At 43.0% G+C, this 25,611-nt stretch overlaps 2 protein-coding genes across 2 annotated transcripts in view; one reads left to right on the top strand and one right to left on the bottom strand.

The window, feature by feature from the left end:
- LOC106565529 (rho guanine nucleotide exchange factor 25) overlaps window positions 1-10,513 on the top strand; it is a 59,501-nt gene extending 48,988 nt beyond the window's left edge. The window contains exons 9-16 of the mRNA XM_014132766.3: window positions 39-131; window positions 638-688; window positions 927-1,004; window positions 1,126-1,317; window positions 1,526-1,706; window positions 3,528-3,733; window positions 7,036-7,143; window positions 9,134-10,513. Of these exons, the coding sequence (XP_013988241.2) occupies window positions 39-131; window positions 638-688; window positions 927-1,004; window positions 1,126-1,317; window positions 1,526-1,706; window positions 3,528-3,733; window positions 7,036-7,143; window positions 9,134-9,250 (1,026 nt within the window). The 3' untranslated portion in view covers window positions 9,251-10,513. The remainder of the gene's footprint in view (window positions 1-38; window positions 132-637; window positions 689-926; window positions 1,005-1,125; window positions 1,318-1,525; window positions 1,707-3,527; window positions 3,734-7,035; window positions 7,144-9,133) is intronic.
- A 1,210-nt stretch (window positions 10,514-11,723) lies between these two features.
- Window positions 11,724-16,526, bottom strand: LOC106565606 (transcription factor Sp5-like). Its single transcript, XM_045692131.2, has 3 exons — window positions 16,430-16,526; window positions 15,900-15,928; window positions 11,724-13,423 (listed from the first exon to the last, which is right to left on the bottom strand). The coding sequence occupies exons 1-3, from the start codon at window positions 16,524-16,526 to the stop codon at window positions 12,287-12,289; spliced, it is 1,263 nt and encodes a 420-aa protein (XP_045548087.2). The 3' UTR covers window positions 11,724-12,286.
- Window positions 16,527-25,611: the final 9,085 nt, after the last annotated feature.

Here is a 25,611-nt window from a genome sequence, read left to right on the forward strand (position 1 = left end):
TATGTTGCTATGAGGAGCTAACCTATCTGGTTCTGTAGGAGCTGAGGCAGCAGCTGGGCCACAGACTACAACTCAACGACCTGCTTATCAAACCAGTACAGAGGATCATGAAATACCAACTACTGCTCAAGGTGTGTGTGTGTGTGTGTGTGTGTGTGTGTGTGTGTGTGTGTGTGTGTGTGTGTGTGTGGTGTGTGTGTGTGTGTGTGTGTGTGTGTGTGTGTGTGTGTGTGTGTGTGTGTGTGTGTGTGTGTGTGTGTGTGTGTGTGTGTGTGTGTGTGTGTGTGTTTGGAATACAATTAGCATGATGTCATCTAGCCCTAGATGATTTGAGTCTTCACGTAATAGTGATGTATTGAGTGACCTGTCACTGCCAGAGATGGTGAGATAGAAAGGCAGAAATAAGCAGGCCATCCCGCAGCATTGTGGAAGCTTTTGCTGTGATTTAGAGATTAATGTTGAAAGCTTTTGTCCCAAGAGTCACAGGTCCTCTCATCAGCTCCCTAATCTCACAGTGGATAATATGTAACTCTGACGTGATGAAACAGAAGATATAGCTCAGTCCTATTTTGTAGAGTAATCCTTTTAGAGTCCCTCCAAAACATTCAATAAACTGTTCTCTAATTGGATCCCTCAGGACTTCCTGAAGTACTACACCAAAGCAGGAAGGGATACCTCAGAGCTGGAGGTGAGAGTCCTCCCAAAACTATGGTACAAACTGTCATGGTCAAAACATTTCCAATACTCACTTGTGATATTACTGTAAACTGCACACACAGTTTAATCTCCCTGTTCTATTGAAGAAAGTGAAAAAAGTACTCTTTTCAGTTACAAACCATAATTGTCTTTGCAATCCCACACCATCTCTCTCTCTATTTCATGTCCCTCATTCCCTATCTCTACCCCTCCTCCTCTTCTACCCACAGAGAGCGGTGGAGGTGATGTGTTTCGTGCCCAAGCGATGTAATGATATGATGAACGTGGGCAGACTGCAGGGCTTTGAGGTGAGATACCTAACACCAGACTCTGTTCTCCACATGATGTTGTGTTTTCTTATGGGTCTATCTCTCTCTCTCTCTCTCTCTCTCTCTCTCTCTCTCTCTCTCTCTCTCCTCTCTCTCTCAGGGGAAGATCACAGCCCAGGGGAAACTGCTCCAGCAGGACACCTTTACAGTTAATGAGCAGGACAGCAGCTTCCTCTCCCGTGCCAAAGAGAGGCGGGTCTTCCTGTTTGAACAGCTGGTCATTATCAGTGAACCAATCGATAGGAAGAAGGGCTTCTCTCTGCCAGGGTACACCTTTAAAAACAGCATCAAGGTGAGAATGACGTATGTGTACATGAATTTGCTGATAACTACTTTATTGAGGAAGAGCGTACTTACTACTGTATGCCTGTGATATGTGGTTGTCCCACCTAACTATCTTAAGATTAATGTACAAACTAACTGTAAGTCGCTGTGGATAAGAGCGTCTGCTAAATGACTAAAATGTAAATGTGTGTGACCCCTGTCTCTCTGTGCTGCAGCTCAGTTGTCTGGGTGTGGAGGACCACTGTGAGGAGGACCCATGTCGCCTGGTCCTTACGTCCCGCGGGGCTGATGGGAGTGTGGCACGCTTCGTCCTGCAGGCCTCGTCCCAGGAGACTCGGAGGGCCTGGGTCAACGACGTCGTCCAGATCCTGGAGACCCAGAGGAACTTCCTCAACGGTACTGCTGCTGACCACCACGGGCCACATACATACAGTGCATTCGGAAAGTATTCAGACCCCTTGATCTTTTCCACATTTTGATAAGACTGATTAAACAGTTTTTTCCCCTCATAAATCTACACACAATACCCCATAATGACAAAGCGAAAACAGGTTTCTAGAAATTTTTGCAAGAAAAACAACCTTTATTTGGGGAGTTTCTCCCATTCTTCTCTGCAGATCCACTCAAGCTCTGTCAGGTTGCATGGGGAGCGTTGCTACACAGCTATTTTCAGGTCTCTCCAGAGATGTTCGATCAGTTTCAAGTCTGAGCTCTGCCTGGGCCACTCAAAGACATTTAGAAACTTGTCTTGTCTCGAAGCCACTTCTGCGTTGTCTTGGCTGTGTGCTTAGGGTTGTTGTCCTGTTGGAAGGTGAACCTTCGACCCAGTCTGAGGTCTTGAGCTCTCTGGAGAAGGTTTTCATCAATGATCTCTCTGTACTTTGCTCTGTTCATATTTCCCTCGATTCTGACTAGTCTCCCAGTCCCTGCCACTGAAAAACATCCCCACAGCATGATGCTGCCACCACCACGCTTCACCTGCCAGGATTCCTCCAGATGTTTCATCAGACCAGAGAATCTTGTTTCTGATTGTCTGAGAGTCTTGAGGTGCCTTTTGGCAAACTCCAAGTGGGCTGTCATGTGCCTTTTACTGAGGAGTGGTTTCCTTCTGGCCACTCTACCATAAAGGCCTGATTGGTGGAGTGCTGCAGAGATGGTTGTCCTTCTAGAAGGTTCTCCCATCTCCACAAAGGAACTCTGTAGATCTGTCAGAATGACCATCGGGTTCTTGGTCACCTCCCTGACCAAGGCCCTTCTCCCCCAATTGCTCAGTTTGGCCGGGCGGCCAGCTCTGGAAAAGTCTTGGTGCTTCCAAACGTCTTCCATTTAAAAATGATGAAGGCCAATGTGTTCTTGGGGACCTTCAATGCTGCAGCAATTTTTCGGTACCCTTCCCCAGATCTGTGCCTCGACATAATCCTGTCTTGGAGCTCTACGGACAATTCCTTCGACCTCATGGCTTGGTTTTTGATCTGACATGCACTATCAACTCTGGGGTATTATATAGACAGGTGTGTGCCTTTCCAAATCATGTCCAATCAATTGAATTTATGGCAGGTGTACTCCAATCAAGTCATAAAAACATCTCAAGGATGATCAATGGAAACAGGACGCACCTGAGCTCAATTTCGAGTCTCATAGCAAAGGGTATAAATAATTCTGTAAATTAGATATTTTTGTTTTATTTTTATAAATTAGCAAACAATTCTAAAAACCTGTTTTTCGCTTTGTAATTATGGGGTAGTGTGTGTAGATTAATGAGTAAAAAAATGTATTTAATCAATTTGAGAAAAAGGCTGTAATGTAACAAAATGTGGAAAAAGTCAAGGGGTCTGAGTACTTTCCGAATGCACTGTATGTCCCAAACAGTCCATTCTAGTCAAAAGCAGTGTTCTATATAGGGAATAGGGTCCCATTTGGGACACAAAACATTTGTTTCTCTAATGTTTTCACACACAAGTATATGTCCTTGGGAAATATGATGAAACTTTTCAGGATATTTTTAAGCTGTGTTTTATAGAATGTATTAATTGATTCATTCATTTTATTCAATGATTAACTGCATTACTTGATTGATTCTGCCTTATGGATACATTTTAAAGATGCTCAATAAATACATTCGTGGTGCCATTTGTTAAGTGTTAATTTTATGGTTGTGTCTCAATTCTTATCCCTCCAACTATCCTCCTGTCGTCTCCTATCTCCTGTGGTCCGTAGCTCTCCAGTCTCCAATAGAGTACCAGCGCAGGGAGAGTAAGTCCAACAGCCTGAGAGGAGCCATAAATGCTCCCGCTGCACCGACCTCTGGCCTGCGACCCCACTCCTCTGCCTCCATTGACCGCCACCGGCTACCCAACCTGCGCTCTTACAATACCTCCCTGCCCTCCCTCCACCTGCCCAGCCAGCCCCCTGCAGACACACAGGTACTACTACCACACTGACTGCAACAATAAACTCACTAGGCTGATCTGATAGTCATAGCAAGTGAAGATAAAACAGTGTCAGCAACTACTGGATATAATATATTTAATTGAAATCCCACATTCTCTCTCTCTCTCTCTCTCTCTCTCTCTCTCTCTCTCTTTCTCCCTCTCTCTCTCTCTCTCTCTCTCTCTCTCTCTCTCTCTCTCTCTTTCTCTTTCTCTCTCTCTCTCTCTCTCTCTCTCTCTCTCAATTAAATGTAATTAAATTAAATTCAAGGGGCTTTATTAGCATGGGAAACATATGTTTGAAGTGAAATGGAATAACAAAAGTGAAATAAACAATAAAAAGTGAACAGTAAATATTACACTCCAAAAGAATAAAGACATTTCAAATGTTATATTATGTCTATATACAGTGTTGTAAAAACGTGAAAATAGTTAAAGTAAAAAAGTGAAAATAAATTAACATAAATATCGGTTGTATTTACAATGGTGTTTTTTTTCTTCACTGGTTGCCCTTTTCTTGTGGCAACAGGTCACAAATCTGATGCTGTGATTCCGCACTGTGTTATTTCATCCAATGGATATGGGAGTTTATCAAAATTGGATTTGTTTTTGAATTTTGTGGGTCTGTGTAATCTGAGGGAAATATGTGTCTCTATTATGGTCATACATTTGTCAGGCGGTTGAGAAGTGCATCTCCATTTCCACCTCATTTTGTGGGCAGTGTGCACATAGCCTGTCTACTCTTGAGAGCCAGGTCTGCCTACGGCGACCTTTCTCAATAGCAAGGCTATGCTCACTGAGTCTATACATAGTCAAAGCTTTCCTTAGTTTGGGTCAGTCATAGTGGTCAGGTATTCTGCCACTGTGTATTCTCTGTTTAGGGCCAAATAGCATTCTAGTTTGCTCTGTTTCTTTGTTAATTCTTTTCAATGTGTCAAGTAATTATCTTTTTGTTTTCTCATGATTTGGTTGGGTCGAATTTTGTTGCTATCCTGGGGCTCTGTGGGGTCTGTTTGTGTTTGTGAACAGAGCCCCAGGACCAGCTTGCTTAGGGAACTCTTCTCTAGGTTCATCTCTCTCTCCCTCTCAATTCAATTCAAAGGGCTTTATTGGCATGGGAAACATGTGTTAACATTGCCAAAGCAAGTGAGGTAGATAATATACAAAAGTGAAATAAACAATAAAAATGAACAGTAAACATTACACATACAGAAGTTTCAAAAGAATAAAGACATTACAAATGTCATATTATGTATATATACAGTGAGGGAAAAAAGTATTTGATCCCCTGCTGATTTTGTATGTTTGCCAACTGACAAAGAAATGAACAGCCTATAATTTTAATGGTAGGTTTATTTGAACAGTGAGAGACAACAAAAACATCCAGAAAAATGCATGTCAAAAATGTTATAAATTGATTTGCATTTTAATGAGGGAAATGAGGGAAATAAGTATTTGACCCCCTCTCAATCAGAAAGATTTCTGGCTCCCATGTGTCTTTTATACAGGTAACGAGCTGAGATTAGGAGCACACTCTTAAAGGGAGTGCTCCGAATCTCAGCTTGTTACCTGTATAACAGACACCTGTCCACAGAAGCAATCAATCAATCAGATTCCAAACTCTCCACCATGGCCAAGATCAAAGAGCTCTCCAATGATGTCAGGGACAAGATTGTAGACCTACACAAGGCAGGAATAGGCTACAAGACCATCGCCAAGCAGCTTGGTGAGGAGGTGCGATTATTCGCAAATGGAAGAAACACAAAAGAACTGTGAGGGAGGATCTTGTCAATGATCTCAAGGCAGCTGGGACCATAGTCACCAAGAAAACAATTGGTAACACACTACGCCGTGAAGGACTGAAATCCTGCAGCGCCCGCAAGGTCCCCCTGCTCAAGAAAGCACATATACATGCCCGTCTGAAGTTTGCCAATGAACATCTGAATGATTCAGAGGACAACTGGGTGAAAGTGTTGTGGTCAGATGAGATCAAAATGGAGCTCATTGGCATCAACTCAACTCGCCGTGTTTGGAGGAGGAGGAATGCTGCCTATGACCCCAAGAACACCATCCCCACCGTCAAACATGGAGGTGGAAACATTATGCTTTGGGGGTGTTTTTCTGCTAAGGGGACAGGACAACTTCACTGCATCAAAGGGACGATGGACGGGGCCATGTACCGTCTAATCTTGGGTGAGAACATCCTTCCCTCAGCCAGGGCATTGAAAATGGGTCGTGGATGGGTATTCCATGATGACAATGGCCCAAAACACATGGCCAAGGCAACAAAGGAGTGGCTCAAGAAGAAGCACATTAAGGTCCTGGAGTGGCCTAGCCAGTCTCCAGACCTTAATCCCATAGAAAATCTGTGGGGGGAGCTGAAGGTTCGAGTTGCCAAACGTCAGCCTCGAAACCTTAATGACTTGGAGAAGATCTGCAAAGAGGAGTGGGACAAAATCCCTCCTGAGATGTGTGCAAACCTGGTGGCCAACTACAATTACATTACATTACATTACATTTAAGTCATTTAGCAGACGCTCTTATCCAGAGCGACTTACAAAATGGTGCATTCACCTTATGATATCCAGTGGAACAACCACTTTACAATAGTGCATCTAAATCTTTTAAGGGGGGGGGGGGGGTTAGAAGGATTACTTTATCCTATCCTAGGTATTCCTTAAAGAGGTGGGGTTTCAGGTGTCTCCGGAAGGTGGTGATTGACTCCGCTGTCCTGGCGTCGTGAGGGAGCTTGGTCCACCATTGGGGTGCCAGAGCAGCGAACAGTTTTGACTGGGCTGAGCGGGAACTGTGCTTCCTCAGAGGTAGGGGGGCCAGCAGGCCAGTGGTGGATGAACGCAGTGCCCTTGTTTGAGAAACAAGAAACGTCTAACCTCTGTGATTGCCAACAAGGGTTTTGCCACCAAGTACTAAGTCATGTTTTGCAGAGGTGTCAAATACTTAATTCCCTCATTAAAATGCAAATCATTTTATAACATTTTTGACATGCGTTTTTCTGGATTTTTTTGTTGTTATTCTGTCTCTCACTGTTCAAATAAACCTACCATTAAAATTATAGACTGATCATTTCTTTGTCAGTGGGCAAACGTACAAAATCAGCAGGGGATCAAATACTTTTTTCCCTCACAGTATAGTGTTGTAACAATGTACAAATGGTTAAAGTACACAAGGGAAAATAAATAAGCATAAATATGGGTTGTATTTACAATGGTGTTTGTTCTTCACTGGTTGCCCTTTTCTTTGTTATTCAACCCTCTTTTATCTTTTCTCTCCTTCAGTCCTCGCTGTATCTTAGCCCTGCGACACCCCATCCTTCCCATCTCCCTCTGACCAGCCCTCAGCAGCTCAGCAATGGCCTGTGCCCCCCTGCCCAGCACAGCTTGCAGGTACTCAACCACACTGCAGGGAAATACTACTATCCCCAGGTCCTATTTTGAGATTGACCACAAATTTCTACCGAAACATCATTGATTTACAGTACAGGAAAGTGTGAGTTATTTAACTTAGGACTCACCACCATGAGTAGGATCTCTGTCATTAACCTCCCAAGGCTCCCATAAACTCTTTCATCACTTCAGATCACAAACAGATCAGCAAATAGTTTAGTTTATAAATACCTTTTTACTGTTTTATCATATAATCCCCCTGGACATTGGCCTGGGGTTGTCGTGGTTGTCAATGCTAAAGGGAAATGACTGGGGCAGCCCTCTCCTCTTTCCTAATGGGAGATATCCTGTTGTTGTTCCCAGCCAGGGTTACAATACTAACAGCACCCTGGCAGGCTGTCACACTGATATGTGGTCAGTTCCTATAAAAACACTATAGAAGCCATAAAGCAGGGGTCGGCAACTAGATTCAGTCGCAGGACAATTTTTTGTCGGGGGGCCGGAACATAATTATAACAATTTGTACACTGCAAATTGATCACAACTAAGGTGGCAGGTAGCCTAGTGGTTAAGAGCATTGTGCCATTAACGCTAAGGTCAGTGGTTTGAATCCACAACTGCCAAGGCGGAACAATCTGCTGTTCTGCCGTTGAGCGTTAACCCAACAACAACAACTGCTCCATGGGTACCCAAGACGTCGATTAATGCAGCCCCCCGCACCTCTCTAACTCAGAGGGGTTGGGTTAAATGCGGAAGAGACATTTTGGCTGAATGCATTTAGTTGTACAACTGACTAGGTATTCCCTTTCCCTTCCTTCAAGCCAAAAATAGATTATATTGGAAAATAACAATATGACCACATATCTCTTTTTGATTTATTTATGGGAATACTTGGGAACAGATGTCTCAGTTCCTGGGGATAACTAGCCCAGGGCCCTGGCTGGTAGTTTATTTTATTTAGCCAGACTCTTCCCAGGTTGTATCACAACCGGCCGTGATTGGGAGTCCCACAGGGCGGCGCACAATTGGCCCAGCGTCGTCCGTGTTAGGGTTTGGCAGGGGTAGGCCGTCATTGTAAATAAGAATTTGTTCTTAACTGACTTGCCTAGTTAAATAAAGGTAGAGGAAATGGGTTTGATTACAGGACTCCTATCAGAGAGGCTTATCACGCCTGTTTCCACACTTCATTTTAGTTCCTCCTCTGTCTCTCTTGTAGAAAGACAAATAGAGAACCCTTTGGGCCTTTGAATTAAAGTTTCATGTTGCCCTATCAGTGGGTAGATGGGGGGTATTTCAAACTCTTCTGGTGTATTTGGAAACCTACAAACGATAGAGGTGAGAGGACTGATATCATTCCGTATCATACTCGTATTTCCTGCAATAGGTTGATTTAGGGCAGAAGGCTAAGTGAGTTCAGACTGCAACCGTGTACTGCTAGAGTGCAGTAAGGTCACTCTTCCTGTCTCCACCCAGGGTTGATGTAAGGACAGGATCTTGCTTTAGAACCACTCAACATACCACCACCTTTGTCTTTCCTCTCTGCAAGGCTAGGTAGGGTCTTAATAACATTTTACTGCAGTGGGCTAAATCACACAGTGTTTCTTGGTAGTCTTAAATCTACTTTGAAACAAAAGTATAAACACATGGTTATGGGCTTAAAAACAAGAATACACAGTCAGATATAGAGCTGAAATGTATTCAATATTACACTTTATATACATCACAGAAGAGGCAAATATATAATATATTATAACAAAACTGTTTGACATAGAAATTAGAAGCATTTTTTTAAAATGTTTATTAATTATGAAATCATGAAAATGATTAATAACATTCCACCCATGAGGCCACTATGTCATTTGACTGCAGGAAAGGGTTTTAAAGGCTTTGATATAAATGTAATTGACATGTTAAGCCTCTTGGCCCTAGTATGACTTCACTATGTGCATGTAACTGAACACGCTGCCTCTGTCTTATCCTGTCTTGTCAGGGTGGTACTCACAGATACCATGGACGCATGCCAGGGGAGGGAGGAGTTTATGCACCAAATCACTCTGGCAACCATGATCAGCTGACGGATCTCTCTCTGCATGAGCATGAGTGCTGATGATGTGTGATGACCTTTGGCCTCACATACTGAATGAGGGGGTGTATGGTGAAGCTGCCCCTAGATGCTGATATTAGTTCAGTTTTGCATTATCCCCAGTAATGGCTAAGGTTCGGTTTGGGCGATGGGGAAGCTGATCCTAGATCTGTGCCTAGAGGAGACTTCACCCTGGAGTTAATGAGGGGCAGGCTGAGAGACCCCTGGCTAGCCTGGCTCTACTCCACAGAGGACAGGCAGGGGGCCTGGGGCGGGGTCACCCCTTGTGATTACCCTAATATTGCTATATTACTATTACTATGGTATCTCTAGCTTGTAATAAGGATTATTTTGTGGGTATTTCTGTCATTATATTATATTTTCTACTATTTTGAAACCTCTACTTACTATTGTGATGTGAGAAGTGAAGCAGAATTGCAGCCCTCTATGGTGTTTCTGTGAGAGAAATGGAAAAGTAACCAATGGTCTCTGATGTCGACAGTGTGTTTGTGTGCGCATGTTGGTATGTATATGTGACTGGTACATTGCATCTGTGATGCGATGGTAGCTGTTCACACTGCAAATTGTTTCTACAGTACAGTACCCCTACGTTTATCAAGAGTTTATACATGGTTGAACTTCATATGGTGACATTTTTAACATAATTTGGTTTCATAAAGAAATTATAGACATTTGGGACCGCTTCTTAAGTCGCCAACTCTTTACTGTTGCTTTATCTTAAACAGGTGAACCATATTACCATTATGCTACTGCTACGTGTGACAGCTTCTATCCCTTTGTACAAGAAGGGAAGCAAAGACTAGTGGGCGATAATGGCATGTCTATTTTCTGTCTCTCTTTTTATATAGCTTACCAGTATGCTCCTATCCTGAATTCATCCTCATCACTATTTCATAAAGCAGCCTTTGGCTCAAGAGTGTTGACATACAGTAATGACATTGTAGTCCTGATACAGTTTGGAAATTGATTGTGGGACAGAATCTGTCTAGGAGTTGAGCAGCTGCAGTCATGATTGTGTACTCTATGCATACCGAGCAGCGCAGTAATAATTGCTACGTTTTCCTTCATTTTAGCGGCTATTTTAACACTGCCATTGTTCCAACGTTATCTGAAGAAAACACACGGAAACTCACACAAAGCCCACTCATAGCTGAAGGAGGGAGAGGAAAAGGGAACAAAGATCAAGGGGTTGTTCATCTGTCAATGTCATTATGAATGTAAATAATATTCTGTGGGACCATATCAATTAAAGAAAATGCAACACTGCGCTGCTGTTTGTCCCTTTATCATTATTCTGATCGTGGTCGTGGTCATGTTATAAGGCTGTCAGAAAGGAACTGATAGTGAGAGTTGTTATCCTGAAAAGCCCGGAACGTCCTGGCCCATTTCCTTCATATAGCCTACACACTAACTGTTGCCTTTGTGAAATGAATACTGCCACTCTCAACAATCCCACAAAAACAATACAAAAGTGAACAATAGCACCAATAAGCAAGAGTAATTTGATGTATTTCGCATCAAATGGAACAACGTTTCACACATCTGTAGGTGTTTGCTTGAGGTTCATTTACTGCCTACATGATAGTCTTTGGGGGAGTTTACTGGAAAAATACTGTAGGTATTTAGCGCCATCAAATGGTGAGTGGAGGGACAACTTTAAATGCTCAATATAGGGCTCCTGGTGGTAGATTGCCTTTGGCTACCTGAGGATAGAAGATACTCACACATATGTTCAAATATAGCTTTTCAGGTGGAATGCTGAGGTTTCTGGCAATGTATGTCAGATTTGGGAAGAATTGGAAAAATGCGAACGGGGGAAGGGTGGGATCATAAATTGTCACCATGGCTAAATCAAAGCACACTGGTATCAGCTGGGGGCCAATAAACAAGGGAGTTTCCTTCCTTGTTAGAGCTCTCTGTTGCTATACCTGTACCCATAGAGAGGAGATTATTAACTGGCTAAATAGTAACTGACAACAGTTGACAACATCGCAAAACAATCATTTGATCTAATATTATTGAAGTGTTATCTTTTTATTTTTTTTGAATGAAATCAAGCTGTTTTTTACTCTAACTTAGTTTTGCTTATTTGAGATTATATGCTCACGTAATGTAGATAAATGTCTATCGAATCACACTACTATTTTAACTTTCTGGCAACCAAATTCCAATTAATTTGCAATGTCATTTATCCTATGCATATTAAATTCATTCATAAGACGTTTTATAATTACAATACAAATGTAAAAAAAATACACACTTAAAAATAAGCCAATAAGCCAATACTTTTAACTTATCAAAAATAAAAGGCTTAATTAATTGCACAATAAATTCTAGTGTATTTTTTTGATTTTTTTGTTTTATTTGACAATTTAAGATACATGAAAAAAGATATACCCCTGCAACAGATACACATACCACAAACTGTCTAAAATATAAACACAATAAAGTCAAAAGACCATTGTGATGTAGTTAGTGTTTATTATTGAAAACCGTAACACTGAAAATACTCTGCTGGCAGACTGAATGAAAATAACCATAGTAAACAGCATTATTTCCATGAATCTTTGTACTCTGATATCCTCTCTGATGTCTTTGGTCATTCTCTGAGACCACTTATCTCCATTAGGGGTCCATGAGAAAGGAATATTCAATCACCTCAGCCCTCTTGCTTTTATTGCGAGTCTCCACACAGGCAGGCAGGCATGCTGAACAGAACGGCCTCTGAAGATCACAGGCCTCCTGTTGGTGGCCCGGGGACAATGCTGGCTACAATGACCATGACAAACATGTTGTCAAGACAATGGTTTGACAGTGTAAAAGTTTGTGTGTTTGCAAGAAGTCGTTTTTTTTTCAAGAGAAAGGCCATTGAATCACTGGTCTGCCCTTGACTCTCAGTCTCCACACTGGCCCTCCTGTCTTTCTGCTCTTTCTGAGAGTCTCATCACCTGGACTCCACACACACAGAGACTAGCGCTGGGGGTCTCAGAATACAGCACACTGACTGAGTCCCTTGGCTTACCTCTCTTGGTCTTTTCTCTACTCCTTCTTGATGTTCCTGTCTGGTCCTCTGCTGCCACCCGGTCGCTGTGGAGCCTCCTGCTGGGGGCCCCGTCTGTCCCTTGACTCTGGCTGTCCCCTCTTACCCTGGTGGGTCTTTTCGTGTTTTGCTAGGTGGTCGCTCCGCATGAACCTCTTCCCACATGCCTGACAGCTGAAGCGCTTCTCCCCCGTGTGTGTGCGCAGATGCCTCTGCAGCTCGTCCGAGCGTGTGAAGTTCTTCCCGCAGAAGAGCCAGCTGCAGAGGAAGGGCCGCTCCCCAGCATGCCAGCGCAGGTGGGCCTTCAGGTGGGAGGTCTTCTTATACACCTTGCCACACTCGGGCTGGTGGCAGATGTGGAGCCTCCTCCGGCCTGGTTCTTCTGGGTTTGCTGGAGCCCCTGTGCCCCCAGAAGTGGACTGGCAGTTGGGGCACCTGCAGCGCCTGCAGCGGCGTGTGGAGCCCAGCAAGCCCTTGGATGAGCCCTGGAGGAGGGCCGCGATCTGAGGCTGGTGCCCCAACACCAGCTGTCTGCCCAGGGCAAAGGGGTGAGGGTGGTGATGGTGGGGGTGGCTGTGAGGTTGGTGATGGCCATGGGGGCTGCTGGTGGTCTGCGGCAGGCTCCACCACTGCTGACCTTCCTCTGTATGGTAGGGGTGTCTTGTTGTGGAAACTTGGAGGAAGTTAGGAAAGTTCTGCCCAATACTATTGTTCTGGTGGTGGAAGTATGGGGTATGAGAGCTACCCTGGACCTGAGGAGCTAGCATCTTTCCTGGGGAGAGATCAAAGGCGTAGGCAGTCGGGGTGGAGGAGGGCTCAGCCGGAGGGGTGAGAGGCAGCTCATGGAGGTGGTGGTGGGGGTGAGGGCCCAGTCCACTCTGGATGTGGCCAGGAAAAGATACTTTTGGCACTGTCAGAGTTGCCACCTGTTGGACCCCAAGACTAGAGCTCTGGACCACATCCCCACCCCACAGCTGGAGCATCCCTGTCATGGAGCTCATGGTCCCCTCATAAGGATGGTGTTGCCGCTCCTGCCCCACTCCACTGCCCCCCAGATGGGCTTGGCCACAGGTCCTAGCCAGAAAGGAGGATAGGGGATGGGACTCGTTCTCAGGAGAGGAGCTGGCTATGCAGTGCTGTGGAGTAGAGTAGAGAGAGAATGGATGTTAGACATGCTGTACACTATTGAATTTGATACTCTTGAGTAAAAAAACAAGATACAAAATCAATATATTATATTGATTACGAGAAACAATAGAACAGTGGTGACCTTTTACAGGTACCATAACATTTTTATTTCTAAAAGATATGTTATACTTTTCCTATGTATTTAATGAACTAAACTAAAGTAACAGTAAAATACTGTTAACAAATTAATAAACCAGACGAATTCCTAAAAAGATACTGGGAGAAAATGAATCAATTATTGCACGTGGCACTTTCAAAATGTACTCTAAAGTAACACTGAAATGTCTCTCCTATACCAAATTTCCTCCAAAAACATTCCAAACATATTTTCCTCCTCACCTGTAAGAAAGGTTGCAGAAAGTGATCGGTCCCCGGCAAAGCGGCCATCAGTTTTTGTGTCTCCACAACGCGCATCTCCAGCCAATGTAGCTTTTTGACTGGTCGCAGCGCACCGAAACAAAATCTTATCTAGAAAACGAGATTTTGTAGTGTCTCAATTCTCATCCAGTCAGACTCCTTTACTGAAAAAAAAATAAACCCCATAACGTGTTCTGTAAATTATCGTGAGAAAAAAAATATCAAAGAATAAAAACAGATTGTAGAAACAATTCCAAAATCCGTACTCCGGTGGTATCCCTTCTGCAAGCTATCTCTCCCAGTAATTTTAGGTGACAAACTTTGAGCAACCTTGTCTTCACTGATTGCCTCGAACGCTATATCCTTTGAAGTGCGACGAGACCAATCGACACATTCTTGGCAGCATCTTGTTATGGAGAGATGTCCTCTGCGGGATCCCTTTCACGAGTAGGCCTACAGAAAGTAAGAACTGTGTGTGCGTGCGTGCGTGTGTCAGGGAGAGAGCGAGAGAGAGAAATTATTTTTCTCCCCCACTATTCGTACTACAACTATTTGCACATTGCTAAAACACTGTAGGCTACACAGATGATAATACAACGCTTGAAATGTCTTCATGTTTTTCTAAGATTTTTAAGTGAAATATTTACTGTTATTAAGTTTTAATCTTTTTTGGTTGATGTTGTTAAATTTGTTTCTTCTAACTATTGTTTATTTCACTTGCTTTAGCAATGTAAACATATGTTCCCCATGCCAATAAAGCCCTTTTGAATTTAAATTAATATTGAATTGAGAGAGAGAGAGACAGATCGAGGGGGGTGAGACAGAGGGGGAGACAGAGAGACAGACAGAAACTTTTACGGTATTTATGGTTTACCTAGATTGGCCATACATTTAAATTAGCCTAACTATCCACAATTTATATTTTTATGATAAGACTAATACCTTCGGCCTACTACCAGAAACTAGTTTAATCAACATTGTTTCCACACCATTTCAATTACAACAAAAAGCAATGTGATGACGTTAAATCAACGTGGGAAACGGATTGGATTTGCTATAAGTCATCAATGTAAGGGGATTTTGAACTTTGAACCTAAATCCAATGACAGGGTGAACTTTTTTTGTTGATTTATCGTTGAAGTCACGTTAGTTGACAACTCAACCAAACGTAAATCAAAACTAGACATTGAACTGATGTCTGTGTCCAGTGGAGTATGCCTACTAGGCTGCTACTTCATTGCAAGTGTTTGGAAGTGATTTGAGCTGGTGGTTGACGTTTTTTGGGGTTTCCTTCTTAATTCTGTATAATAATCCAGGATCAAAGAGCCCCAATAGCATCTGAAAGTCAAGCAAACTGACGGTTTTCCTCCCCCTGACGATCTCCCTCCCACTGGTTCAAGTGAAGCCCAATATCAAATCTTATCGCAGATGCAACATTTTCTACGTGGTGACCATTTTGCATCTTCAAAGGGCTCTGCAAGAAGTGTCAAGTTACATTTGCAAAGCAAAGTGCTTTAAATTTACAATGGACTTTATTTTCATTCGATTGAGCTTATTTTCTGGCATTTGTATTAGTTTTATTTCTTTACTAGATAACTATGACACCATATTTCAGGAGCCAATAACCATTGTGTAGTTAGTTGTCCATTTATTCTTCCATATCTTTTTTACCCGCATTTCCATTTCAAGGTGTATCCTTCGAAATTGATATGACAATGGACATTTCATTGTAACGGACATATTAGGTAGATATAGTTTGCTTCTTCTGTCAGTCCCAACATCTCTATGGCATCCCCACATAGGCCTATATCTAGCTCTACACTAAGGACTGTGACTTGACAAGATGGTCATAAGAGATGTGAGGGACAGGCTCTCCCTGTGCCAATAAACCTAGAGAGACATTATTAGCTGTTCAAGACACAGTAATTGGGCACAGTTAAGAGGCCATTATGTTATATATTATGTTTTATACATATTATAAGCCCATAACTGCCGTTCGAAACATGATTGTTTTGATCGTAAAGATTTTTATAATATCAAAGGTAGCTAGTGGAAACCCATTCTTACCGCATATAGCGCGTCGATTCCCACCTGCACTGATTGAGGGACGATCGTAGCGTAGGAGTGACACTATCTATGTAAGACAACGGAACAAACATGTATCACACCAAAAATTGAGTGGATAATACAAACCCTTTTGGCAGATTTCTTCTACGTTTGTCAGGAATTTTTTCAGGAATTTTTCACATAATTGGAATATGGAAATTACATCCAACGAAAATGTTGTCAATTATGTTAAGAGGTTATTGTAAAATAGACTATAAGATGTTTGATTCACACATCAATCTATGGCTAAAGCCAAGCAAATAAGGACCAAGCAGAAAGGTGTAGATCAATATTGAGGCAGTAGTGCTGGGTCTCATTCAGACAGGCGTAGCGGTGTGTTTCATCATCGCTACAGAGGATGTTAATTACATTGCTTCGCGTTTCCTGTCCTACTGCCCCCCTTCCCCTCCAACCCCTCTCCTTCTAACTCGTTTCTCTCACTGATCCCAGATGACCGTCTTTGAAGTGCTAACGACTCTCTCTCTTCTCACTTTGAACTGTGAAGCGCACAATGCTCCCGTGGTCGTGCCCAGCGTCCCCTGTCTCACACCGTGGCGCGCTGAGCTGTTGCTCTGTGCTGCGGAGCATCATTTAAATACACCTGGATCCAGATGGATCTCTCCCTGATCTCCAGCTTCCCTGGGTTCCCAAGGCACGGGCGGGGAGAAAGCCCAGGGATCATTAGAAACAACCTGGGTAGATGTTTTTATTTTTTTATTTTTTATTATTTAACCTGTATTTTAACTAGGCAAGTCAGTTAAGAACAAATTGTTATTTACAATGAGGGTTTACCAAAAGGCAAAAGGCCTCCTGCGGAGACGGGGCCTGGGATTAAAAATAAAAATAAATAAATATATAAATATAGTACAAAACACACAACACAACAAGAGAGACAACACAACACTACATCATTTTATTAATTTTTTATTTCACCTTTATTTAACCAGGTAGGCCAATTGAGAACAAGTTGTCATTTACAACTGCGACCTGGCCAAGATAAAGCAAAGCAGTGCTACAAAAACAACAACACAGAGTTACACATAAACAAACGTACAGTCAATAACACAAAATAAAATAAAAAAAATCTATGTACAGTGTGTGCAAATGTAGAAGAGTAGGGAGGTAGCAATAAATAGGCCATAGGGGTGATAATAATAATAATAATAATAATAATTACAATTTAGCATTAATACAGGAGTGATAGATGTGCAGATGATGATGTGCCAGTAGAGATAATGGGGCGCAAAGAGCAAGATGGTAAGTAATGATATGGGGATGAGGTAGTCTGGTGTGCTATTTACAGATTGGCTATGTACAGGTACAGGGATTGGTAAACTGCTCTGACAGCTGATGCTTAAAGTTAGAGAGAGATATATAAGACTCCAGCTTCAGAGATTATTCTTTTCCTGCTGGAGCGCATGCTATGGGTGGGTGTTGCTATGGTGACCAGTGAGCTGAGATAAGGCGGGGCTTTACATAGCAAAGACTTATAGATGACCTGGAGCCAGTGGGTTTGGCGACAGATACGTAGTGAGGGCCAGCCAAAGAGAGCATACAGGTTGCAGTGGTGGGTAGTATATGGGGCTTTGGTGATAAAACGGATGGCACTGTGATAGACTAGATCCAGTTTGCTGAGTAGAGTGTTGAGGGCTATTTTGTAAATGACATCGCTGAAGTCAAGGATCGGTAGTATAATCAGTTTCACGAGGGTATGTTTGGCGGCATGAGTGAAGGAGGCTTTGTTGCGAAATAGGAAGCCGATTCTAGATTTCATTTTGGATTGGAGATGCTTAATGTGAGTCTGGAAGGAGAGTTTACAGTCTAACCAGACACCTAGGTATTTGTAGTTGTCCACATATTCTGAGTCAGAACCATCCAGAGTAGTGATGCTAGACGAGCGGGACGGTGCGGGCAGCAACCGGTTGCACTTAGTTTTACTAGCATTTAAAAGAAGTTGGAGGCCACTGAAGGAGTGTTGTATGGTGTTGAAGCTCATTTGGAGGTTTGTTAGCACAGTGTCCAAAGAAGGGCCAGATGTTTGCAGAATGGTGTCGTCTGCGTAGAGGTGGATCAGAGAATCACCAGCAACAAGAGTGACATCATTGATATATACAGAGAAAAGAGTCGGCCCGAGAATTGAACCCTGTGGCACCCCCATAGAGACTGCCAGAGGTCCAGACAACAGGCCCTCCGATTTGACACACTGAACTCTATCAGAGAAGTAGTTGGTGAACCAGGCGATGCAGTCATTTTAGAAACCAAGGCTGTTGAGTCTGCCAATAAGATTGCGGTGATTGACAGAGTCTAAAGCCTTGGCCAGGTTGATGTAGACGGGTGCACAGTACTGTCTTTTATCGATCGCGGTTATGATATCGTTTAGGACCTTAAGAGTGGCTGAGGTGCACCCATGACCAGCTCGGAAACCAGATTGCATAGCGGAGAAGGTACAGTGGGATTCGAAATGGTCAGTGATCTGTTTATTAACTTGGCTTTCGAAGACTTTAGAAAGGCAGGGCAGGATGGATATAGGTCTGTAACAGTTTGGGTCTAGAGTGTCTCCCCCTTTGAAGAAGGGGATGACCACGGCATCTTTCCAATCTTTGGGGATCTCAGACATAAAGAGAGACCTAAGACAACAAGGCATAGCAAGGCAGCAACACATGACAACACTGCATGGTAGCAACACAAAATGGTAGCAGTACAAAACATAGTACAAACATTATTGGGCACAGACAACAGCACAAAGGGCAAGAAGGTAGAGACAACAATACTTCACACAAAGCAGCCACAACTGTCAGTAAGAGTGTCCATGATTGAGTCCTTGAATGAAGAGATTGAGATAAAACTGTCCAGGTGGAGTGTTTGTTGCAGCTCGTTCCAGTCGCTAGCTGCAGCAAACTGAAAAGAGGAGTGACCCAGGAATTTTAATATTTAAAAATAAATGTAACCTTCATTTAACCTTGTGTGTGCTTTGGGGACCTTTAACAGAATGTGACTGGCAGAACAGGTGTTGTATGTGGAGGATGAGGGCTGCAGTAGATATCTCAGATAGGGGGGAGTGAGGCTTAAGAGGGTTTTATAAATAATCATCAACCAGTGGGTCTTGCGACGGGTATACATAGATTACCAGTTTTTTCCCAAGAGTATAGAGTGCAGTGATGTGTCCTATAAGGAGCATTGATGGCAAATCTGATGGCGAATGGTAAAGAACATCTAGCCGCTCGAGAGCACTCTTACCTGCCGTTCTATAAATTACGTCTCCGTAATCTAGCATGGGTAGGATGGTCATCTGAATCCGGGTTAGTTTGGCAGCTGGGGTGAAAGAGGAGCGATTACGATAGAGGAAACCAAGTCTAGATTTAACTTTAGCCTGCAGCTTTGTTATGTGCTGAGAGAAGGACAGTGTACCATCTAGCCATACTCCTAAATACTTGTGTAAGGTGACTACCTCAATCTCTAAACTCTCAGAGGTAGTAATCACACCGGTGGTTATGTCCATCATCCATTTTATATGATATGTTACGAATTTCAGTTCCTATGATATGTTACAAATTGCAATTAGTACAATATGTTAAGAATTAGCAAACTGTATGATATGTTACAACTTCCAATTGTTTGTGGCTAACGTTAGCTAGGTGGCTAATGCTAATGTTAGTTAGGTGGCTATGGTTAGCTAAGATAGGGGTTAGGGCTAGGGGTTAATGTTAGGATTTAGGTTATAGGGTTAGTGTTAGCATGTTAGCTAACCCTTCCCCTAAGTAGTTACAAAGTAGCTAAAAAGTAGTAAGTAGTTGCAAAGTTGCTCAAATGCAAAAGTTGTCCGTGATGAGATTCAAACACACAACCTTTGGGTTGCTAGACGCTCATGTTATACACTTGACCATCCACCCCAACCAATCTTATGTAACCATACCAAATCTAAGATATCATACTCATTTGAGTGTCCTGGATTTAAATTTACTATGTTACATCTAGTCTATGAGACCAGGCTGTTAGAACAGGCTGGGTGGAGGGGTAGCACACCACATCATCAAACAGGCTTTCATACCTCTCTCTCTGGCATTAATGAGAGAGGTCCTGACTGAAATGTTGACATTCCCTCCTTTGGCACCTCCAACGTGAACATTTGATTCATGAAGTCAGTGAATAAGTGGATGAAAATATGATTTTGTTGTTTCTTCTTCTTGATCTCAAGCTTCTGCATGTGATGGTTGAGAATGCTTTGGAATGGATTGGTTTGTTTTGGAAACCCTCTGGCACTGCCCACTGTCCAGACAAAAGAGATTTGGATGTTCTGCATCTCCTGAATTAGAAAACTTTATGGCCAGTTGGACTTTTTGCTTGCTGTGAGATTATACACAGAAGACATAAGTAGACACACTCACTCACAGAATTGAAAAAGTATGCATAATGAAAATCATACACATGGGCATTAGAGGAAGTTGGGAACGACAAGCCAAGAACAGCTTACAGAAAGATTGCAGTCTGTCTTTAGTGTGAAATCCATCCATTCCCGAGGGAGTATTCAGAACCTCATAATGTCATAACTGCCCAGCCTGGAGGGCCATTCTAAACCAGATCAGCCTGTAATGTTCCCAGCTGCTTTGGCCATCTGCACCATCTTTAAAGCCAGTCACTCACCAGGGCTTTTGCTGTCTGTGTCATAAAGCTGATTTCACACCCCTGGTGCTGCCTTGAATAGGCCACCATCACCATGACCACACATCCTAAACCTGACCCACCCATCCAACCACCCTCTCACTAAACTGTAGTAGACTATACCACAGAACCAAGGGAAATCAGTTGACCCAATGACACATGGGTTTTGGGCTGATTTTCAGCAGTGACACAGTTGGACACAGAATAGAGACAACACCCTTGTAGTAATTCTATTGAATAGAGGAGAATAGAGAGGTTAGATCTTTTGAAAAAACCCTGCATGCTTTCTCCAAGATTCCTTTCTGTATCCTTCTGTTAGATCATTAACATGTCACATACTGTAATCTTCAAGGTAACTCAAGGATGCAGATTTGAGATAATTAGGCTAGGCTATATGGCCATCCTTACCTGTCAACAGTTGCATGCTGAAGAGGGCCTGGTCGGTTTTATATGATGGGTGAAAAACATTACTCTGAATCCTAGTGGAATATTAAACAGCACTACAGAGAGTGTAGCTCTGTGTGTGATCCTGATTTTGTAGAGGAATCAGATCTGTTTTTGACTTAATCAAAACAACTTAATTTAATTTAAAAGAAATGCTTTGATCAAATCATATATGTGATTTCATTAGCATTCCTATACGCCAGACCTCTCTCTCCTAAGTGCTTGTGTGATTCATGAATAATTCATATTTTAAAGATTATTTCATATACACATTTTATATTAAGGTCATTCATGATCTGTTATATTAAAGGAAAATTCCACCCAATAAACTATATTTTGGTATTTGTTTCATTAGTCCATTGTTGAAATCATCCCAAAATGTTTTGCTCATCAGCACTCAAGTTTTCAAGACATGTAACTTTCAAAATACGGAAATCATCCTTGTATTATGCAAAATTAAACAAAATGCATCATACGGGGATGATACGGGGATGATTTCTGTATTTTGACAGTTACATATCTTGACAATTTGAGCACTGACAAGCAAAACATTTTGGGACAATGTCAACAATGGACTAATGAAACAAATACGAAAATATCGTTTTTGGGTGGAGTTTTCCTTTACGGTTAATAAAATATGGAAATGTAGTATGTGCCTTCCCAAATCATGTCCAATCAATTGTAGAAACATCTCAAGGATGATCAATGGAAATAGGATGCACCTGACCTCAGGTTTCATAGCAAAGGGTCTGAAAACTTTCTGTACTTTTTACCCCTTTTTCGTGATATCCAATTGGTAGTTACAGTCTGATCCCATTGCTGCAACTCCCATATGAACTCGGGAGAGACGAAGGTTGAGAGCCATATGTCCTACAAAACACGACACCACCAAGCTGCACTGCTTCTTGACACACTGCTCGCTTAACCCAGGCCAGCCGCACCAATGTTTCGGAGGAAACACCATACCGCTGGCAACCGTAGTCCGCGTGCATGCACCTGTCCCGCCACAAGGAGTCGCTAGAGCACAATGGGACAAGGACATCCCAGTCGGCCAAACCATCCTCTAACCCAGACAACACTGGGCCAATTGTGTGCTGCCTCGTGTCTCACAGTTGCAGCCGGCTGCAACACAGACTGGGATCGAACCAGGGTCTGTAGTGACGCCTCTAGCACTGCAATGCAGTGCCTTAGACCACTGCGCCACTCGGCTGGCCGGTATTTGTGTTTTTTATTTTAAGAAATGTGCAAACATTTCTAAAAACCTTTTTTCTCTTTGACATTATGGGGTATTGTGTGTAGATTGATGAGGATTTTTTTTATTTAATCCATTTTAGAATAAGGCTGTAACGTAACAAAAGTCAAGGGGTCTGAATACTTTCCGAATGCACTGTATATCACTGAGTTGTATAACACATAAACCGCTCAATCTGTCAAATAGAAAACATTCATGGGTATTGGAGGAGCTTGAAGTTTGTTTTGTATTTTGTTTTTTGGGGGTTCGTTACAACTTCAGAAGCCAGATCAGAGACCCCCTGATCAAAGGGGAGACCCGGGTTAGTTTTGGAGTACATGGGGAGTAACACTCAACTCTTTGACACTCCACATCAATATTTTACTTCACCAATCACCTGGCATGCTCCTTCTCTTCTCCCTCCTCAGGACAAGGGAGGGAGGAATGGGAGAGACTGAGGGGAGGGAGGGTGGAGACTGAGGGAAGGAATGGAGGGTGAAAGGATACGAAGCTGATGTAAAGAACCAAAATGCAAAGCCCCATAATTCTGTCCCAGGTTTGCTTAGAATATTCTCTATCTCTACTGTACCATATTATGTATACTGCTCAAAAAATAAAGGGAACACTTAAACAACACATCCTAGATCTGAATGAAAGAAATAATCTTATTAAATACTTTTTTCTTTACATAGTTGAATGTGCTGACAACAAAATCAAACAAAAATAATCAATGGAAATCCAATTTATCAACCCATGGAGGTCTGGATTTGGAGTCACACTCAAAGTTAAAGTGGAAAACCACACTACAGGCTGATCCAACTTTGATGTAATGTCCTTAAAACAAGTCAAAATGAGGCTCAGTAGTGTGTGTGGCCTCCACGTGCCTGTATGACCTCCCAACAATGCCTGGGCATGCTCCTGATGAGGTGACGGATGGTCTCCTGAGGGATCTCCTCCCAGACCTGGACTAAAGCATCCGCCAACTCCTGGACAGTCTGTGGTGCAACATGGCGTTGGTGGATGGAGTGAGACATGATGTCCCAGATGTGCTCAATTGGATTCAGGTCTGGGGAACGGGCGGGCCAGTCCATAGCATCAATGCCTTCCTCTTGCAGGAACTGCTGACACACTCCAGCCACATGAGGTCTAGCATTGTTTGCATTAGGAGGAACCCAGGGCCAACCGCACCAGCATATGGTCTCACAAGGGGTCTGAGGATCTCATCTCGGTACCTAATGGCAGTCAGGCTACCTCTGGCGAGCACATGGAGGGCTGTGCGGCCCCCCAAAGAAATGCCACCCCACACCATGACTGACCCACCGCCAAACCGGTCATGCTGGAGGATGTTGCAGGCAGCAGAACGTTCTCCCTGGCGTCTCCAGACTCTGTCACGTCTGTCACATGTGCTCAGTGTGAACCTGCTTCATCTGTGAAGAGCACAGGGCGCCAGTGGCGAATTTGCCAATCTTGGTGTTCTCTGGCAAATGCCAAACGTCCTGCACGGTGTTGGGCTGTAAGCACAACCCGCACCTGTGGACGTCGGGCCCTCATACCACCCTCATGGAGTCTGTTTCTGACTGTTTGAGCAGACACATGCACATTTGTGGCCTGCTGGAGGTCATTTTGCAGGGCTCTGGCAGTGCTCCTCCTGCTCGTCCTTGCACAAAGGCGGAGGTAGCGGTCCTGCTGCTGGGTTGTTGCCCTCCTACGGCCTCCTCCACATCTCCTGATGTACTGGCCTGTCTCCTGGTAGCGCCTCCATGCGCTGGACACTACGCTGACAGACACAGCAAACCTTCTTGCCACAGCTCGCATTGATGTGCCATCCTGGATGAGCTGCACTACCTGAGCCACTTGTGTGGGTTGTAGACTCCGTCTCATGCTATCACTAGAGTGAAAGCACCGCCAGCATTCAGTGACCAAAACATCAGCCAGGAAGCATAAGAACTGAGAAGTGGTCTGTGGTCACCACCTGCCGAACCACTCCTTAATTGGGGGTGTCTTGCTAATTGCCTATAATTTCCACCTGTTGTCTATTCCATTTGCACAACAGCATGTGAAATTTATTGTCAATCAGTGTTGCTTCCTAAGTGGACAGTTTGATTTCACAGAAGTGTGATTGACTTGGAGTTACATTGTGTTGTTTAACCTGTTAGGGCTAGGGGGCAGTATTGACACGGCCGGATAAAAAACGTACCCGATTTAATCTGGTTACTACTCCTGCCCAGTAACTAGAATATGCATATAATTATTGGCTTTGGATAGAAAACACCCTAAAGTTTCTAAAACTGTTTGAATGGTGTCTGTGAGTATAACAGAACTCAAATGGCAGGCCAAAACCTGAGAAGATTCCTTGCAGGAAGTGGCCTGTCTGACAAGTTGTGTTTCATCTTGGCTCTTTTTATTGAAGACTGAGGATCTTTGCTCTAACGTGACACTTCCTATGGCTCCCATAGGCTCTCAGAGCCCGGGAAAAAGCTGAACGATATCGAGGCAGCCTCTGGCTGAAACACTTTATCGCTTTTGGCAAGTGGCCGATCAGAGTACTATGGGCTTAGGCGCGTGCCCGAGTCAACCGAATGCTTTATTTTCTTTCGTCTGTTTACCTAAACGCAGATTCCCGGTCGGAATATTATCGCTTTTTTATGATAAAAATGGCATAAAAATTGATTTTAAACAGCGGTTGACATGCTTCGAAGTACGGTAATGGAATATGCCGGGCTATCTACTGAGAATATTTCAAAATGTGCTTTCACCGAGCAGCGTGAATATCGTTTCACATCTTTATTAATATGTGAAAACTTCGCAAGACATACAATAAACTATAAATAAAATAACAAACCGTGACGACAGAGGTGCAACATGCACTAACTCAAAATAATCACCCACAAACACAGGTGGGAAAAACAACTACTTAAATATGATCCCCAATTAGAGACAACGATGACCCGCTCTCTAATTGGGAATCATACAAAAACCCCAACATAGAGAAAAGAAACTAGAACACAACATATAAATAAATAAACTAGATAAACCCCCCAGTCACGCCCTGACCTACTCTACCATAGAAAATAAGAGCTCTCTATGGTCAGGACGTGACATCGTGAAATGCTTTCTTACTAGCCCTTAACTCTTTTTTCTTAACTGCATTGTTGGATAAGAAACTATTTACTAAATAAACTAAAGTAAAAAACTAATAAATAAATACAAGTGAAACAATAAAATAACAATAATAACGCTATATACAGCGGGTACCGGTACCGAGTCAATGGGCGGGGGTACAGGTTAGTCGAGGTAATTTGTACATGTAGGTAGGGATAATGCGACTGCATAGATAAT

The sequence above is a fragment of the Salmo salar genome, chromosome 12, assembly GCF_965601325.2.
Source record: "Salmo salar chromosome 12, fSalSal1, whole genome shotgun sequence".
NCBI classification, from domain to species: domain Eukaryota; kingdom Metazoa; phylum Chordata; class Actinopteri; order Salmoniformes; family Salmonidae; genus Salmo; species Salmo salar.

Coding starts and splice junctions, on each gene's coding strand:
- LOC106565606 (XM_045692131.2), bottom strand. CDS start 16,526: ATGCTCCGCAGCACAGAGCAACAGCTCAGCGCGCCACGGTGTGAGACA. Junction 15,929..16,429: donor TGTGCGCTTCACAGTTCAAA/GTGAGAAGAGAG, acceptor TCCCTCAATCAG/TGCAGGTGGGAATCGACGCG. Junction 13,424..15,899: donor GAATCGACGCGCTATATGCG/GTAAGAATGGGT, acceptor TCTACTCCACAG/CACTGCATAGCCAGCTCCTC.